The 16,507-nt window shown below is 54.6% G+C and overlaps 2 protein-coding genes across 6 annotated transcripts in view; one reads left to right on the top strand and one right to left on the bottom strand.

Moving 5' to 3' along the window:
- Positions 1 to 5,138: 5,138 nt before the first annotated feature.
- On the bottom strand, positions 5,139 to 8,129 carry TNNC1 (troponin C1, slow skeletal and cardiac type). The gene is made up of 6 exons (XM_002758418.6): positions 8,080 to 8,129; positions 6,530 to 6,560; positions 6,137 to 6,283; positions 5,781 to 5,895; positions 5,428 to 5,564; positions 5,139 to 5,345 (listed from the first exon to the last, which is right to left on the bottom strand). Exons 1-6 carry the CDS (start codon positions 8,101 to 8,103, stop codon positions 5,314 to 5,316), a joined length of 486 nt encoding a protein of 161 aa, XP_002758464.1. The 5' UTR covers positions 8,104 to 8,129; the 3' UTR covers positions 5,139 to 5,313.
- A 1,553-nt stretch (positions 8,130 to 9,682) lies between these two features.
- Positions 9,683 to 16,507, top strand: part of NISCH (nischarin) — a 37,458-nt gene continuing 30,633 nt past the window's right edge. For 3 of the 5 annotated variants that reach the window (XR_614126.5, XM_002758419.7, XM_008981784.4), the window contains exons 1-3: positions 9,683 to 9,787; positions 12,011 to 12,094; positions 12,842 to 13,024. Coding sequence is in view for 3 of the 5 variants with exons in the window: in XM_002758419.7 (XP_002758465.3) it covers positions 9,695 to 9,787; positions 12,011 to 12,094; positions 12,842 to 13,024 (360 nt within the window). In the remaining 2 variants the exon portion in view is untranslated. Of the gene's footprint in view, positions 9,788 to 10,058; positions 11,507 to 12,010; positions 12,095 to 12,841; positions 13,025 to 16,507 lie in introns of those variants that run through there. The other 2 variants (XR_013527352.1, XM_035275733.3) reach the window with 1 other exon arrangement.

A 16,507-nucleotide genomic window follows, 5' to 3' on the forward strand; every position in this document is an offset into this window, starting at 1 on the left:
TCTTGAGTGTATGGGAACCCCACACTCCTCCCCTACCTCAATCCTGGAATGGAAACAGGTTGGTTTCTTGGGTCACCATGGCAGCTCCCAGGGACCTACAACTCTGCCTCCCTGTCCCCATCTCCCTTCACTCACGCATGCCTCCTTCAGCAGGTGGGGGACTGGCCTGGAGGTGGGAAGGTACTGCCCAGAGAGTCCAGAGATGGAGCTCAGCCCAGCCCTGCCTCTGACCCTGCTGGAGAGCCTTGGTCAAGGCCCTTCTGTCTCCAGGTCTGCCTCTCCTCCTCCCAGGGCCAGGGACCAGCCACCCTGGGTGTAAGCAGGGTTTATAACCTGACAAGCGGGCTTGCGCAGGGGCTGCTGTCAGGGCAACCATATCCTGGGCTCTGCCTCCAATGCCCACAGCAGAGACCCCTCCAAACAGGCCCTGCCCCAATTCCAGGATGTTCTATCTCCCTGAAGCCTCAGCCAGACTCCCCAGCTCCCCTGGCTAGGGGTGGGAGGTCATTCCCAGCCCAAGGGGCTCCATGTCCTAGGCAGGTGTTTGAGGACCCCATGCTGAGGGAACCTCCCAGGATAAAGTGCTCCTGCCTCTGTTTCCCTGGGGAGGTGTGTCCAGCGCACTGCCCAAGCTAACTGGAGACTGAGCTGGGAGCCCTTCAGCCAGCGTGTGGCCACCAGCGACAAGCCGGAGGCCCAACACTCCTCAGCCTGCCAGCCCACCCTGGGGTCTCAGCTCAGCCAGACACCCAGCAGGGGCTGCAGGGAGGCCTGGGTCTACTGGGGCAGGGTGTGGGGGCAGCCTACTCCATGCTGCGGAAAAAGCCTGTGGCAGGCTGGGACTCCGAACTCTCCTGTTAACGTATGTGGCCTCAGTCAGATCCTCTCCCTCTCTGGACCTCAGTTTTCCAGGCTAGGGGGCAGGGGATAAGAATCGTCTCTAAAGCACCCCCCACCTCCACCTGCCAGCTGCAGGTGGGAATGACACCAAGGGTGCTCTGAATTCGTGGATCAATGGGCCCAGACACGGACTTTGTGTGCCATCTAGTGGACAAAGAGGGAACTGCAGGAGGCCCCGAAACTGCTCGCTTTGTCAGGCCCTGTGTTGGGGTAGCAAGGCCACCCAGCAGAAACCACAGCCTCTTGAGGACGCTAGAGGTAACCACAATATGAAGAAGTAGAAGGTTACCATAACCAGGTAACCACAATATGAAGAAGTAGAAGGAATAGAAGATGATCCAGTGATTGCTTTTGATGGAGGAAATCAAGGGAGGCTTCATGGAGGAAGCACTATCCAAGCAAAGGATGACCCAGCCCAGAAACAGAAAGGACACAGTGAAACAGGCAGAACTAGGTGATGCATGCAGGATGCAAAATGCCATATACTGGTGGGAGATAGTGAGCTGGGCTGACACCTATGTGAGGTACGTGTTCATGCAGCAGGTGCCGCCAGGTGGGTATGAGAAGGATCACAGCCCAGCCTCTCCTAGCCTGAATTCTGGAGTGGGCATGACTGGAAGGAATGGATGCCCCCAGTCCCTTCCCCACCAATTTCATGGATAGAACAGGGATATTAGGACAATACTATGCCCCCTCCACCCCCATGGACCTCCAGCTGCTTGCAGAGGGTGAACCCCCATCCCTGCCACCTCCCATCAGCCATCCCTCACACCTCCTACCTCCCAACCCCAGCCCTCCCACAGTGTCCTCTGGAACTTCCATCTGTAAGCAGGGCCATTCATCTCTACCTGTCCAGGGACCTGTCCCCCTCCCCAACAGCTGATGAAGAGAGAGCCAGGACATGGCAGAGCCCTCCTTCTCCCACTGCCCCTTCCTGACCATCCTCACTCCCTTCAACCCGAGCACACGTGGCCCTTGTCTGAGGTAGCAGCCTCAGAGATGCACCCTCTCTGTAGCTGGCCCAGCTACACTCCTGTTTCCTTCAGAGGGCTTCACTCTCTTCCCCTCCCCAGTCCCATCAGCATCCCACATTCCCTGGGTTCCCCCCAGTCTCCTGGGTCACTGTCCTCCTCATGGTCAGTCATTGTCCCCTCCCCCCACCTCAGCTACCCACCCTCCAGGTCACCACCATTAAGGGTGTGACCCTTTGCCTGTCTACATGGAAAATCCCTACCTCTGAACATCACTATCAGCAGCTCAGCACTGCCACTGCCACATCTTTCACTCACTGAGGACTGTCTGCCTGCCCTTCCGTGCCTTGAGCCCCCTCTTTGTCTTGGCCCAGCTTGTGCCTGCGACCAGCTCTAGAGCCAGGCCCCTGCAGACACTGTCCAGGGGTCCAGGAGCCACCGGCCTGCTGCAGAGCTGCCCTGCATCTCACACGGCCCTGTTCCCGTTTCACTGGGCTGATTCCACCAGCATACAAGCCACTCCCTTATCCCTTCTTTTTTTTTAATAGAGATGGGGTTGTTCAGGCTGGCATTGAACTTCTGACCTCAGGTGATCTGCCCTACTCGGCTCCCAAAGTACTGGGATTACAGGCGTGAGCCACCACACCCGGCGGATTTCTTTTTCCTTAACCCTTCTTAAACAAGCTTCCCTGGACCCCACATCACAATCTCAGCTCCGGCCCCTTTCTCTGTTGCCCACACCCGCCATTACCCCTGTATCTCAGCTCACTCCTGTCTGGCTCCCATCCCTCCCATCCCTGTCTGGCTCCCATCCCTCCGCTCAGGCGGCCAATGCCTCAGGGTCTGCAAGTTCCCAAACCCTGGGGACATCAGCTGTCACCCATGCCTCTTCCTTCCTTCCTGGCTCCCAGGGCCCTCTCCTGGGCTGCCCACGCAGAATGCCACCCATCCACAAACTCTCAACCCAGGGCCCTTGTTTGTGACCAGGGCCAGGAAAAGGCTTCCTACTCTGATGGCATCTACGTTCACAGGGCTCACTCTGTCCTTTCCCTTAGCTCCCGCCTGGCTTTGACCTTACCATCAGCCTGTCTCTGGGGCATCTCAACTTTGACACAGACCAAAAAAAAAAAAAAAGAACCTCCAGCACCCCACTGTATTGGGAGCCACTGGGCTTTCTTGCCCAGAGCCTGCCCCCGTTTCAGGCCAGCTCCTGGCTCCCTCTCTCCCACCCCTTCTGTCCTCTGCAGCCCTCACCCCTCACATAAACTGGGTCCTCAAGAGGCCTGGCACTGCCCATGTCTCCCAAGACTGGTGGGGCTCTGCTTCCAGCCCAACACTGCCTTTCTGCTCCTGAGACCTTCCCAGTCTTTCCCCATGGCTGGTTCCCTGTGGTTCCCCTGGATCTCACAGTGTCAGCTCCTCTAGGGAGCTTTCCCAGACCACTCTAACTCATGGGCCCACCATGCCTCCAGTCTCCACTCTAGCCCGTGCTGGTTTTCCCACTGTACTCATCTCCTTAAAACTCCACCGATTGGCCAGGCACAGTGGCTCATGCCTGTAATCCCAGCACTTTGGGAGGCCGAGGTGGGTGGATCATGAGGTTGGGAGATCGAGACCATCCTGGCCAACATGGTGAAACCCCATCTTAATAAGGCCAGGTGAGGTGGCTCACACCTGTAATCCCAGCACTTTGGGAGGCCAAGGCAGGCGAACCACTTGAGCTCAGGAGTTTAAGACCAGCTTGAGAAACATGGTGAAACCTTGTCTCTACTAAAAATAAAAAATTAGCCGGCTATGGTGCCGGGGGCCTGTAATCCCAGCTACTCAGGTGACTGAGACATAAGAATCACCTGAGCCCAGGAGACAGAGGTTGCAGTGAGCTGAGATCATGCCACTGCACTGCAGTCTGGGTGATAGAGTGAGATTCTGTCTCATATGTCAGAAAAAGAAAGAAAATTTCATCAGATTAGGGACTGGGCCTCACTGTGACAGGCCCCAGCACCCAGCCCTGTGCTGGGCACATGGTAGGTACATGAATGAACCACTGAGTGGCGCACTGGCTGATGGTGCTGCTCAATGTGGCCCTGCCTTCTCTCCTGGGATGCCGTCCTTCTTGGGTCACTCTGGGTGCCTGCAGAGGTCCCCAGTTCTCCAGCTCACAAGGGCAGGCCTGAAGGGACCCTTCTCCTCTCCCCTCAGGTCTCTCCAGGGTCCAGAAAGCTCTTGCTAGCTCTGGCCTCCACTAGAGGCATCTTTAGAATTCCAAGACCATCTCTGGAATGCCAGGCCTGTCTGGGGAATGCCAAAGCTGGGGCACAGGTGCAGAGACAGTGGAGTGGCTGGGTGGGGCAAGGACAGCTGGCAGCATTCTGGCTGCACCCTGCGCACTGCTAGCAGCTGTCCCTCCTGCGAGCGCTGCCGCTGACACCTCCACTTCCTTGCAGCCCCCAATGCCCACAACCCTGAGGCAGCATCACTGCATGGCTGCAGCTCTGGACTGGGCGCTCCCACTAAGCTGAGAGCTGCCAGGCCCTTGGGCCTCCGTCCCTGTCAGGGAGAGAGACTGGGCCACAGGAAGCAAGACTCTGAGCTTCACAGGAACTGGAAATCAGGCCCATTTGGACGTGGCCCATCCAACAGGGCCCTTGGCTGGAAGCCAGGTGGCTCTGCTCTCTCCCACACTCAGTGGATGACCTTGACAGCTCCCTGCACCTCTCTGGGCCACCTGTCAAACAGGTGAGGGGAGGCAGAGCCGAGTCCATGCCCCTCTGTCCCTGGGAGTCAATGCTGCTGGCAGGAAATACAAGTCAGATGGCAGGTGAACTGGCACTGTGGGCCTGCAGGGACCCCACAGGCTCAGCTCCACTCCAGCCATGGCTGAAAGACCGCAGAGGGTTGCTGTGCCACGGAGCATCCAGGGCCTAGCTGTGTATCACAGTGAACACTCTCTCCAAGGAGAGGACCCCTAGGCTGCCACGTGGTTGACCAAAGTGATGACCCCCAGGAACTTGTTAAAATGTAGGTTCTAGACACCCCCAGACTCCAGATGCTGACTCCCAGGAGATAGGGCCTGGGCATGAGGAGTTATAGAGGGCATGCCAGATGGGAGTCTCCAATCTCATGTCACCCGCCACAGAAGGCAGTGTGGAGCCACAGTCCAGTATCAGGCTCTGCAGTCACCACGCCTGGGACAGGGAAGGAAGTGGGTAAGAGTGGGCCCTGGGGAGCAGTCCATGGCCTGGGGACACCAGAGCCAGACAGCAGGCCTCCAGGGAGCAGGCTTTATTTGCATCCCCCAGGACGGGGCTGGGGAGGGAGTCGAGGGATCTGGAGTTGAGGACATGACCAGACTCAGGTCCTGGGACCCCAACCCGCTCCCCAGCCCCAGGACTCGGCTGGAGTTGAAGGCTGGGCATGGGCAGCTCTGGGTGAAGGTCGGCATCTACTCCACACCCTTCATGAACTCCAGGAACTCTGTGGAAAGAGGGGCAGGTGTGGGTCAGGGGTGGGGCTGGCAGGGCACAGTGGCAGGGGATCAGCCCACCCACCCGCTTACCGTCGTAGTCGATGCGGCCGTCGTTGTTCTTGTCTCCATCCTTCATGAGCTCCTCGATGTCGTCCTCCGTGATGGTCTCACCTGTCGCCTGCAGCATCATCTTCAGCTCCTCCAGGTCAATGTAGCCATCAGTGTTTCTGTGGGGAGGGGGCCCAGGGTAGGGCTGCAGGGAGGGCAAGAGGGACCACAACCATGCCCCCTAGGAAGAACAGGGACGCTGGGAGATGGGGCATCCCTCTCCCCCATCAAGCAGAGGCTGCAGGGTCCCTAGGCCTAGAATCTGAGACTGCCCTCCTAACCCCAGCTGGGCTTGAGTGAGGGTCAAGGTCAGGGGTCAAGGGTCACGTGCTCACTTGTCAAACATGCGGAAGAGGTCAGACAGCTCCTCCTCAGATTTCCCTTTGCTGTCGTCCTTCATGCACCGAACCATCATGACCAGGAACTCATCAAAGTCCACTGTGCCACTGCCTGGGAGGCAGTTACAGAGGCCAGGTTGGAAACTGCAGGTGACTCAAGCCCAAAGAGTGGCCACAGAAGCCTGGCATTTGGTGTGAGGATGCAAATGCCAGGCTTCTGTGGCCATTATGCCCATTTTCTAGATGAAGCAACTGAGGATCGGAGGGGCTAAACCACTTCCGGCTAAGCAGAGCCAGCATCCCAGCCCCACGCTGGCTGGGCTTCCTCTAGAGCCTGGGGAGGAGGGGCTCACCATCCTCGTCCACCTCGTCGATCATCTCCTGCAGCTCCTCAGGGGTGGGGTTCTGGCCCAGCATCCTCATCACCTTGCCCAGCTCCTTGGTGCTGATGCAGCCATCCTCAGCGCCCAGCACGAAGATGTCGAAGGCTGCCTTGAATTCTGTGTACAGAGGTTGGGGGGCACAATAGCCAGGGCTCAACAGCCAGGACCTCAGAGGGCCAGACTCCTGGGGCCACCTGCCAACCTGCCCACCTCCCTCAGAGACCTCTCTGAGATCAGAGCAGAGGGACCTAGCCTTTGGTCTCTGGTCTGTGCTCCTCTTCTGGTAAGGGGTCCCCACGTTCCCCAGCCTGGTCTCCCAACCTGGCCCTGGTGGTCTCCCGCACGTGTGATAGGGGTTCTCACCATTTTTCTGCTCTTCTGTCAGCTGCTCTACCTAGAAAGGAAAGGGACTCTCAGGGCTCAGCCTCACACATAGCTGCTGCTGCTGAAACCAACCCATTCCACAGGTGAGAGCTGCAGCTGGGGAAAGCAAGCTATTTCCAGGCCACAGAACAGAGGTCTCAGTCCTCCCTCCCTCCCCACAAAGCCCTGATGTGCCCCAGCTAGCCTCACTAAGACTGGGCTCAGGGCCAGTGTGACAGGTGGGCACCCCCTTCAGGGCCAAGGTGACCCTCAGTAACAATAGTCAGTGACCACTCAATACCCTTTTGGCCCGTGATGAAACTCAAGCTGGGTGGCCCAAGGAACAGCTGTCCCTCAAGTTGGGACAATAAACCAATGTGGGGGTAGACAAGCTACCCACTGTAACCTGACCAGGGTGGCCACTGGGCTATTTTTAACGAGGAACAAAGTTAAACCTGGTGATTGTTCTGGGGACTTTGGCATGCAGGGGGTGGGGCAGTGTTATCTGGCCCCCTGTCCTACTAGTGCCGCCTCAGGAGCCAAAATTAGTCCCCAGCTCCGCCAGGCCTTGTATGGGCACTGGGTGGAGGGCTGCCCCCACCCCAGCTTCATGGACTCCCACAGGATAAGCAGGCATGCCCCCAGAGCTGGCTGTAGCCCTTCCCTGCCCAGAAGTGAGGGAGGCTGAGGGAGGGGTTCCCCTGGGGACAGCTACCCAGGCCAGGATGTCCTTGTTCTGGGGTAGTGGGAGGTCACCAGCATCCAGGAATGGAACAGCATCTCAAGTCCCTCAGTGACCCAGGAGGCTGCAGGGGCTTGGGGTGACCACTCTCTAGCCCTCATTCCCTCATTCTCACCCCCAGCTAAGCCACTGAGCCCTGAGCCTGCCAGGCACGATGGGGGCTGGGGCCTCAGTTCTCTGTCCCTTCTTCCTTGGTTCTCCCTCATGTCCAAAACTTCCCTGCCTCGAACTTCAAAGCCCCATCTCCAGCCCAGGACTCAGGCCCCTCCCCTCACACCCTCCACCCTCCAAAGCATCTTCGACCAACCAAAGGGCTGGAGTGGAGTGGCAGATTGTGAGTGTGTGAGAAGCAGAATGTGAGGGGCAGAAATGGAGGTTGGGGACAGGGAGACAGTAATAGGGACTCAGAGAGACAACTTAGGAGGAAGAGAGATGAAAAAAGAAAGGCAAAAATGTCCAGAGACAAATGCAGAGACATGTGGCTGAGAGACAGTGCCACAGACTACAGACACTTAGAAACAGAGTGAGACATGATGCTGAAAGTGGCGACCTCCTCCACCACCCTTCAGACCTCAACTCCCACCCCTTCTGCATCTCCAAACACCAGCTTCCCTTCAGACCCTGAGCCCCTACCCCTTCTGCATCTTCAAACATCAGAACCACTGTCCCTGTGAGGGCCTGGGTTGAAGGTACAGAGACTCTCTCCTGGGCCCCCACCGCTTCCTTGGGGCTACCAGCCCCCCATTCTGAGATGAGTGAGCCCCCAGTGGGCCTGCCCAACCCAGCCCTACCCAGCCCTGTCCCTCACCGCAGCCTTGTAGATGTCATCCATGCTGGTGGGTCACACGACAGCCTGCTGGGGTTGCCAGCCGGCCCTCGACTTAAATAGCCCTGCCCCCCCCCCCACACTGCATTCCCAGCCAGCCCAGCCCAGCCCACCCCTGCGTGTAGTATCCTCCAGCCCCTCCTCTGGGCCCAGTGATGTCAGGCTGGCCTGAGTCCCTGCGTCCTCTGCCCAAGGCAGGGAGCAGATGAAGTGCTACAAGAACCAGGTTTCTTTCGCTCCTGTCCCCCACACTCCCCAAGGGACTCTGAAAAGGTTTCTGGAATGAATGAAAGCATGAGCCCAGGGCAGGACAGGAGCCACAAAGTAGTGGGCCCCAGGCAAGGCCCCTGCAACACAGCAGCCCAGGCTCCCACCAACCAGGGAGGCCGGTGCTATGACCCCTACCTTCCAGATAAGGAAGCTGAGGCTCTGGAAGAGTGGTGGCTTGCCCAAGATAGCCCCTGCCTTTAACTCAGCCTCTCTGGAATGGGGTGCAACGTGCAAGTGGGGGTTGGGAGTACAGGGCCCTGCCAAGATAAGCCTCAAATCCCAAGCTCAGAGGACGATGCTAACCCACCTTAGGGCAGGGTAGTCAGGAGCCCTTCTGCCAGAGGCGCCTGCCCCAGACCTTCCATCTGCCCAGGGAGAAGTGCCCCCTTCGGGCTTCAGTCAGCTGTTCTGTAATTCAACAGCACCCCCACAGATGCCCCATCTGTGCCAGGCTCTCTCCCTCCTCACCCTCCAGTCAGGTTACCACCTCCCTCTTCTAGGTCTCATCTTCCCCTGGTTTAGGACTCAGTTCCCTATTCTAGCACTGTAGTTCGTGGGTCCAGGTCAACGTGTCTCCCTCCTGTTTTGAACTCTGACAGGCCATCCCGTGAGGTTCCTGTACCCATTGGCAGCACACACCCCTCCCACCTCCGTCTCCGCCCTCCTTCGTACAGAGCCCCGTCTTGATAAACACGTTCCTTGCTTCCAGCACTACTGCATGCCAGGCCCCGCATGAATCAACCCACTCCGTTGTCAAGAAGCCCCACTGACAAGAGCTCTCCGAGTCTCGGAGAGGTTCAGAACCGGCCCAGAATCACTCTCGCCCTACTCCAGCGATAAGCACAGGTTCTATTTCCACCTCCAGCCCGTCTTGCCCTAAAGAGAAAGAGCCCAACAGCCAAGTGAGGCGCCATTATGGCCTCCTTTATCCGGAGGAGTAAACTGAGGCCAGGAGGAGCAGTGACTTGCTTCGTGTTGCCTGGAGGCTCGGGACCTTCTGTCCTCTCTTCCTGAGAGACTAAGGGGCGATTCCCAGAGCGGTCACCACCCGAGAGGTCAGTTTCTAGCAGGCTGCGCAGGGTACCGTTGGTGGCCCCACGCAGGTAGAGATTACGCAAGAAAGCGCTGCGCACGCGCGCCGTGGGCGGTGCCTGTCAATCACGCACGAGGGGCGGGGAGAAGGCTCTGGAAGGCGGCCGGACTAAGATGGTGGCACAGCGCGCGGTGGGGGCGTGGGGCAACGGGGGCTGGGGGGCGGTGGGACGTTGACCCCGCCCCCTGCTGCGGCCTGTCTGCGCCGGGCGGCGGCGGCGGTGGAACCCGGAACATGGCGGCGGCGCGCAGCTTCGGGCCCGAGCGGGAAGCCGAGCCGGCCAAGGAAGCGCGCGTCGTGGGCTCCGAGCTCGTGGACACTTACACGGTGTGTTGGGGGCGCGGGCACTCGAAGCGGGAGTGATGGCTGAAACTGGGAGTCCGACTTGGGGGGCTTGGTGAGGGGTCCGGCATCCGCAGCTTGGAGGAGGGGGAAGAGGGGTCTGCGATTGCGAGGAGGAGGCTGGGCCCCGCAGGTCCGGGAGAAGAGTTGTTGGGGCCCGGGGAGGCGGTTTGGAAAGCGGTACGCGATCCGAAAGGGAGGCTCGGGTTGGGGGCGGCATCTGGGGATAAAAGGAGCCTGGAGAAGGGGAGTGTCTAGATGAGACGGAACCCCTCTAGGACTGGAGGGGACCAGGCCTGGAAGACCGTTACTGGCGTCCTGGAGGAGAACGATGGGGAGAGGGTCTCTTACGGATGGAATCAGGGAAAAGGGGCAGGCTCCGCAGGCCTTGAAGAGAGGAGGAGCCCAGACCCTGGTCTGGAGAGCCTGAGGTCGTGGTTGAGATTTTCTCTGAGAAGTGCCGGAGCGACCTGGGGACCTAACGCCTTGCGGGTCTGGCGGAGACCGGAACGGAGGAGGGGTGGAGCCCGGCTATGGAGAAATGGGGATGGTCCCAGTGCTGAAGCGCAGACCCCCGAAACCTTAGGAATCTTCGTGACTTTGGGCTGTGGGAGCGAGAAGGGGCAACAAGCTGCCCCCACACACTTCTAGGCTATGGGGGGCACAGAGGACAAATGGGGGGTAGTCCCCTTCTCTGATGGGGTTGGATGCCAGGCCTATGAGCCTGGTGGGCTGCCTGGCAAAAAATGGCCCTGGGCTACGCATTGAGCACTTCCCTGCCTCCTGCCCTTTGTTCCTGCTGGGTAGGGAGTGGGTCGGGGCCTTGGCCCTCCCTGCATCCCTAGCCCTCATCCTAACCTCCCCATCTGAGGGCCATTCTACTGGCTATCTTCTTTCCTGAGGGCACGGGGAGGGAATCGGGCCGGATGGGAAGAGGAGAGGGGTGGATCCTGGAGCAACAGGCCAGCCTGGAGAAATGGCTGCTCCTCAGGGCTGAAGGAGGCTTCAGCTCCATGCGGCAGAGAGGCGAGGGAACGGAGACGGGTGAGGTCTCTGAGCTGATGGCTGGCTGGCCACCACCTATGGGCACATTCAGCCAGAGGGCCATCTTCAAAAAGCTCTCCTTATTCTGGGCTGCGCCCCTCCTCTGCATGTATGTCGGGGAGGTGGTGATCTAGGTTGGACCCTACCAGCCTCTGTCTCCGGGTGTGCCGAGTTGGGTATTATTAACACACCTACCTTTTGAATAATTGCCATGGGTCAGGCCCATGTACAAAGCATTTTACATGCATTTCCTCGCTTGATCCTTGATTCTAAGATGGAGGAATTGAGGCTCACAGAGAACTTAGGCTTCAAGTTACTTACATAAGTGACACATAAGCTGCAGGAAATGGCAGAACCAGCTTTTGAACCCAGGCCTGCCTTAACCTCTAGGCCATTTTGCCTTCTGTTAGAGCTTGGTTGCCACCACTCCCTCCCGACGTCAACTGCTTGTGCCTTGATTCCTGGCTCAGTAGCAGAAATCACAGCCATGAACCAGTTGAAAGGGTTGGAAAAGGACTTGCTTCCAGGAGGTAGTCAAGGCACCTGGAAAGAAGTACAACAGAGAAGATGAGGCTAGAACTGGCCCTGCTCTGCCTCCCTTGGATGAAATGGTCTTGCCTGCAGCTCAGGCTGGCTTCTGAGTTACCTAGAAGGCAGGAGGTAAAAAACTAAAGAGGTGACTTGTGGTGATCACCTTTTTCTTTTCTTTTTTTTTTTTTTTTTTGAGAAAAAGTCTCACTTTCGCCCAAGCTGGAGTGCAGTGGCACAATCTTCACTCACTGCAACCTCCGCCTCCCAGGTTCAGGCAATTCTCCTGCCTCAGCCTCCTGAGTAGCTGGGATTACAAGTGTGCGCCACCATGCCCAGCCAGCAGTAATCACATTTTTCATTCCTTACTGATGGATGGAGCCACAGTCTTGTCCCGAGTGCCTCCCAGCCCTAATACCTGGGCCCTGGAGGCTCAGAGGGGACCTGCTGCTCAGCAAGGGTCAGGTGCAGAGGCTGGTGGGCCAGGGCAGCCTGACTTTGGGTCTGAGTTGCAGAGAGCAAGACTGATAAAAGATAATTGGGAAAGATAATTGCAGCTTTTGCTGCAGGAGGAGGGGGAGGAGACTCCTTGTTGCAGGCTCCCTTGTCACAAGGACTGTCGGTTTCCTCTTTTAGGTTTACATCATCCAGGTCACTGATGGCAACCATGAGTGGACAGTAAAGCACCGCTACAGCGACTTCCATGACCTACATGAAAAGGTAACTGTTAAGAGCTGGATACATGTATCTCAGGGGTAGAGGGGCCCTTTAGGCCAAGTTTCCATTGTGCCACACATTAGTTTTAGGGCAAAACAGGCTCCATGTCTATAGTTCACTTCTTTGATAAACTACTTTGTTAATATAACTGTGTTCATTAGTATAGCATATAAATGTTAGCCTTCAGCTCTAGCATAAGCCAGTCTGCTAGGAGCATATTTGAATTTCAGTTTTAATTTTTCTAGTCCTAGCTTGGATACGAGATGCTGAGACAGTTTCCTGGGGAGGGGACAGGTTTGAACTTGTTCAACCAGCTATAGCTATTCCAAAGCCTGTACTTTAATATCTGGCTGTGATTCCATCTTTTTCTTTGCTTTTGGAGATGCTGTCTTTCTCTGGGTCATTAGCAGTGTGGGTGTTTGAAAGACACACCACTGCCCTGATAGGTTTTTTAACTCTGGCTTGGAAAAGATGGCAGTTTTAGGGGCAAAAGGTGTTACTTTTCTGAATGTCTCCAAAGTCTCCAGATGGAGTTCCTTGTCTGGAATTATATTGATATTTCTAAAGCTAATTGGATTTGAGGACGTCAGATCCCAGGTGCACTGGTTTGGTCACTGATCCCGGTACTGCTGCAGAGAGGGGCTGTGCAAGTGCTGAGGAGCGTCTGCCCTCAGGCTTCTTGCCTTGGCCCTCCATAGGCACAGAGCCTCTTAGTCTGTGGTTGATTTGCTTACATTTTTTTTTTTACAGCTCGTTGCAGAGAGAAAGATTGATAAAAATCTGCTTCCGCCCAAAAAGATAATTGGGAAAAACTCCAGAAGCTTGGTGGAGAAGAGGGAAAAGGATCTGGAGGTCTACCTCCAGAAACTCCTGGCAGCCTTCCCTGGCGTGACCCCCAGAGTGCTGGCCCACTTCTTGCATTTTCACTTCTATGTAAGTTCCTCATTGGGTTTTCACCTCTGCTTGCAAACCCACAACAGCCAAGCTTGAGGCAGCAAACCAGGGGAGACCTCAGCTATGAGGAGAGGTGGGCTGGAGTTAGACCCTAGGTTAGAAGATGGAGGAACATCACCCTGGTTAGGGATGCGTTGTGGGCAGAAGCACGTTTGTTGACAGATTTGCCTTAAATTAGACTGAGTGTGGCTACAGAGACACTTTCCTCCACCATAAGGCGTTTTGTTTAGCAAAAATGGCCTGTGGGTGTTTAAGCTAGGTTTCCATCCAGATGGATGAGGCTGGATTAGAAACAGCTGACACCTGGCAGAGACTATTGTTGAGTTGTTGGTTCACGCTCAAAACTAATTAAAGGATTAGTCTGTGATGGTGGAATATCACCATCTCGGGGCATGTCATCAGGGTCCGGGCTGCCAGGGTGCTAAGGTAGACACCTTCCTCTGTTGGGAGAGTGTCGCAGAGCAGCTCTGTGCTCCGTCCTGGCCAAACGAACAACTTTCATGGGTTGCTGGAGACAGAACGAGTTGTTAGATTTTAAGAACGGTGCTTTGGCAGTGTGAAATCATTTTTTTTTTTTTGAGACAGAGTCTTGCTCTGTCACCCAGGCTGGAGTACAGTGGTGTGATCTCGGCTCACTGCAACCTCTGCCTCCCGAGTTCAAGCTATTCTCCTGCCTCAGCTTCCCAAGTAGCTGGGACTACAGGTGTGTACCACTACACCCAGCTAATTTTTGTATTTTAGTAGAGATGGGGTTTTGCCATATTGGCCAGACTGGTCTTGAACTCCTGACCTCAGGTGATCTGCCCACCTCAGCCACCCAAAGTGCTAGGATTACAAACGTGAGCCACGAGGCCTGGCCGAGACTGTAACATTTAATAGCATTTCTGTTATGAGAATTTCTTCTAAGGAAAAACAGGCAGTAGCAAAAAGGATATATGAACAAAGATAGTCATTCTAGGATTGTAATAAGATAGTAAAGACAACCCTAAAGAATAGGAGGAAGAAGTTAAAAAAAAAAATCAGGCCAGGTGCAGTGGCTCATTCCTATAATCCCACCACTTTGCGAGGCCAAGGTGGGCAGATCACTTGAGGTCAGGAGTTTGAAACCAGCCTGGCCAACATGGTGAAACTCCATCTCTATTAAAAATACAAGAATTAGCAGGGTGTGATGGTGGCTGCCTATAATCCCAACGCTGAGGCAGGAGAGTTGCTTGAACCCAGGAGGCAGAGGTTGCATTGAGCTGAGATCATACCTCTGCACTCCAATCTGGGCAACAGAGCAAGACTCCATCTCGAAAAAAAAAAATCAAAGGGTACAGCCAGACTGAGCACAGCAGCTCATGGCTGTAATCCCAGCTGTTTGGGAAAAGAAGAGAAAACAAAAAACAAATCTGCAGCCTCACCATCATTTTCCCAGCAGCAGCACACCAGTCTTCCCAGCAGACACTGTCTGAAAAAAATTCAGCTTTCTTAAGCAGTATCCAGTTAGTTGTATGGCTGTACTCACACACTCTCTCTCTATATGTGTGTGTGTGTGTGTGTGTGTGTGTGTATTTTTTTTTTAAACAGGGTCTCACTCCACTGCTCAGGGTGGAGTGCAGCAGCCTGATCATGGCTCACTGCAACCTCAAACTCCTGGGCTCAAGTGATCTTCCTGCCTCAACCTCCCAAGTAGCTGGAACTACAGGTGCACGTCACCACGCCCAGCTAATTAAAAAAATTTTTTTTGTGAGTTTGAGTCTTGCAGTATTGCTCAGGTTGGCCTCAAACTCCTGGGCTCAAGCAGTTCTCCCACCTCCACTTCTCAAAGTGCTTGGACTGCAGGCATGAGCCACTGCACCCAGCTGACTATGGTCTCATTTTTATAAAAAACAAGTTGATATGGATATACTTGTCTAGGAAAACTCTAGGAGTAAGTTTATGTACACCAGAATGCTAAGAGTAGTTTTCTTCGAGTGATAGATTTTCAGATCATGTATGTTTACTTGTTTTCCCTTTATATGATGAAGATAGAGAAGAATCCACTCCCTTTTCAGGTTCACCTTGAAGTAACCTGTGGCTTATGGTCCTGAAAGCCCAGCTGTATTTAAAATACAACTTTCTTGACTGAGTGCAGTGACTCACGCCTGTAATCCTGGCATTTTGGGAGGCCAAGGCAGGCAGATCCCTTGAGGCCAGGAGTTCGAGACCAGCCTGGCCAACAGTGAAACCCTGTTGCTACTAAAAATACAAAAATTAGCTGCATGTGGTGTAATTAGCTACACACCTGTAGTCGCAGCTACTCAGGAGAGAAGCATGAGAGTTGCTTGAACCTGGGCAGGGGAGGCTGCAGTGAGCCGAGATCATACTACTGCCCTTCAGCCTGGGCCACAGACTGAGACTCAGTCTCAAAAAAAAAAAATATATATATGTATATATATGAAACTTCCTTGAAGTCTTTTCAGAGTAAAACAGCTGAACCTTTCTTGGATCACTGAAGAGCCTAGATATTTGGTGGCAGTGCTAATCTTAGGCCACTGAGCTTGTCAGGGACAGGTGGAAAAGTGGATAGTATTCATAGATGGGATCTGTGTATATGCTTTGGATTTTATTTAGCATAAACCAGCAAGTATAGGGCTAGTAACATACCCTTTTGTAAACATATTTTTAAACTTATGTGAGAAAAAATTTGCATTCCTTATGCGAGTCTTTCAGATAAACTTTACTGGTTAGTATTTTAAGAAATACTGTACTTTAAGAAAGCTTTGGTTAGCCATTTAAGGATGAAAGTTGACATGCAGCCCTTTGACAGTATTAATTCCTTGCTTGAGACCTGTGCCTTTGAGGAGAGGAGGTCTCACTGGCTGCCTCATGTGTGCCTGGCTCTGAGGGTGGAAAGGCCTGGACTGCTCTTTTGAGACTGGTTTGCATGAGATGGGCCTGGGGCCGGCTACATCTGGTTCTGGTTTAAGGCATACTCTGCTGCTTGTAGAAGTTTTGACATATTTGGAATTAGTATTATCAAACAGGTCCCTAGGTTATGTAAATCCCAAGATTAAAAAAGCAGTTGAACCCATCATTGGATTAAACCCAAAGTTGATCAGCCATAGTACTGTCGACATTTTGGACTAGAGAATTTGTTTCTGTAAGGAGCTGTCCTGTGCACTGTTTACCAACACTGGCTTCTACCCATTCGATGCCAGTAGCACTTCCCCACCCGATTATGGCAACTAAGGATGTCTCCAGACATTGCCAAATGTCCCACTGGGGGGCAAAATTGTTCCTACTTGAGAACCATGGGATTAGATCTTCATCTGGGGCCTAAAGATTTGTCAGCCTTTTCTCCAGGCTGGGAGCGCTCTAGGAAATGTTTATCTTAACTTTTATACCATCTGTGTCCTCCCTGAAGTCATTCTACATGTGTTCTGCCTTTTGTGTTGCTGACAGTGGACAGGGTGGACCCAGGGAACCTGATTTGGCTAT

Source organism: Callithrix jacchus, chromosome 15, assembly GCF_049354715.1.
Source record: "Callithrix jacchus isolate 240 chromosome 15, calJac240_pri, whole genome shotgun sequence".
In the NCBI taxonomy this organism is placed as follows: Eukaryota; Metazoa; Chordata; class Mammalia; order Primates; family Cebidae; genus Callithrix; species Callithrix jacchus.

Bases quoted from the DNA above. Each gene is read 5' to 3' on its own strand.
- TNNC1 (XM_002758418.6), bottom strand. From the start codon at position 8,103: ATGGATGACATCTACAAGGCTGCG. The intron at 5,896-6,136 runs GTGAGCCCCTCC...ACTGCCTCCCAG, and splicing joins CGACGAGGTGGACGAGGATG to GCAGTGGCACAGTGGACTTT. The intron at 5,346-5,427 runs GTAAGCGGGTGG...CTCTTTCCACAG, and splicing joins CGGCCGCATCGACTACGACG to AGTTCCTGGAGTTCATGAAG.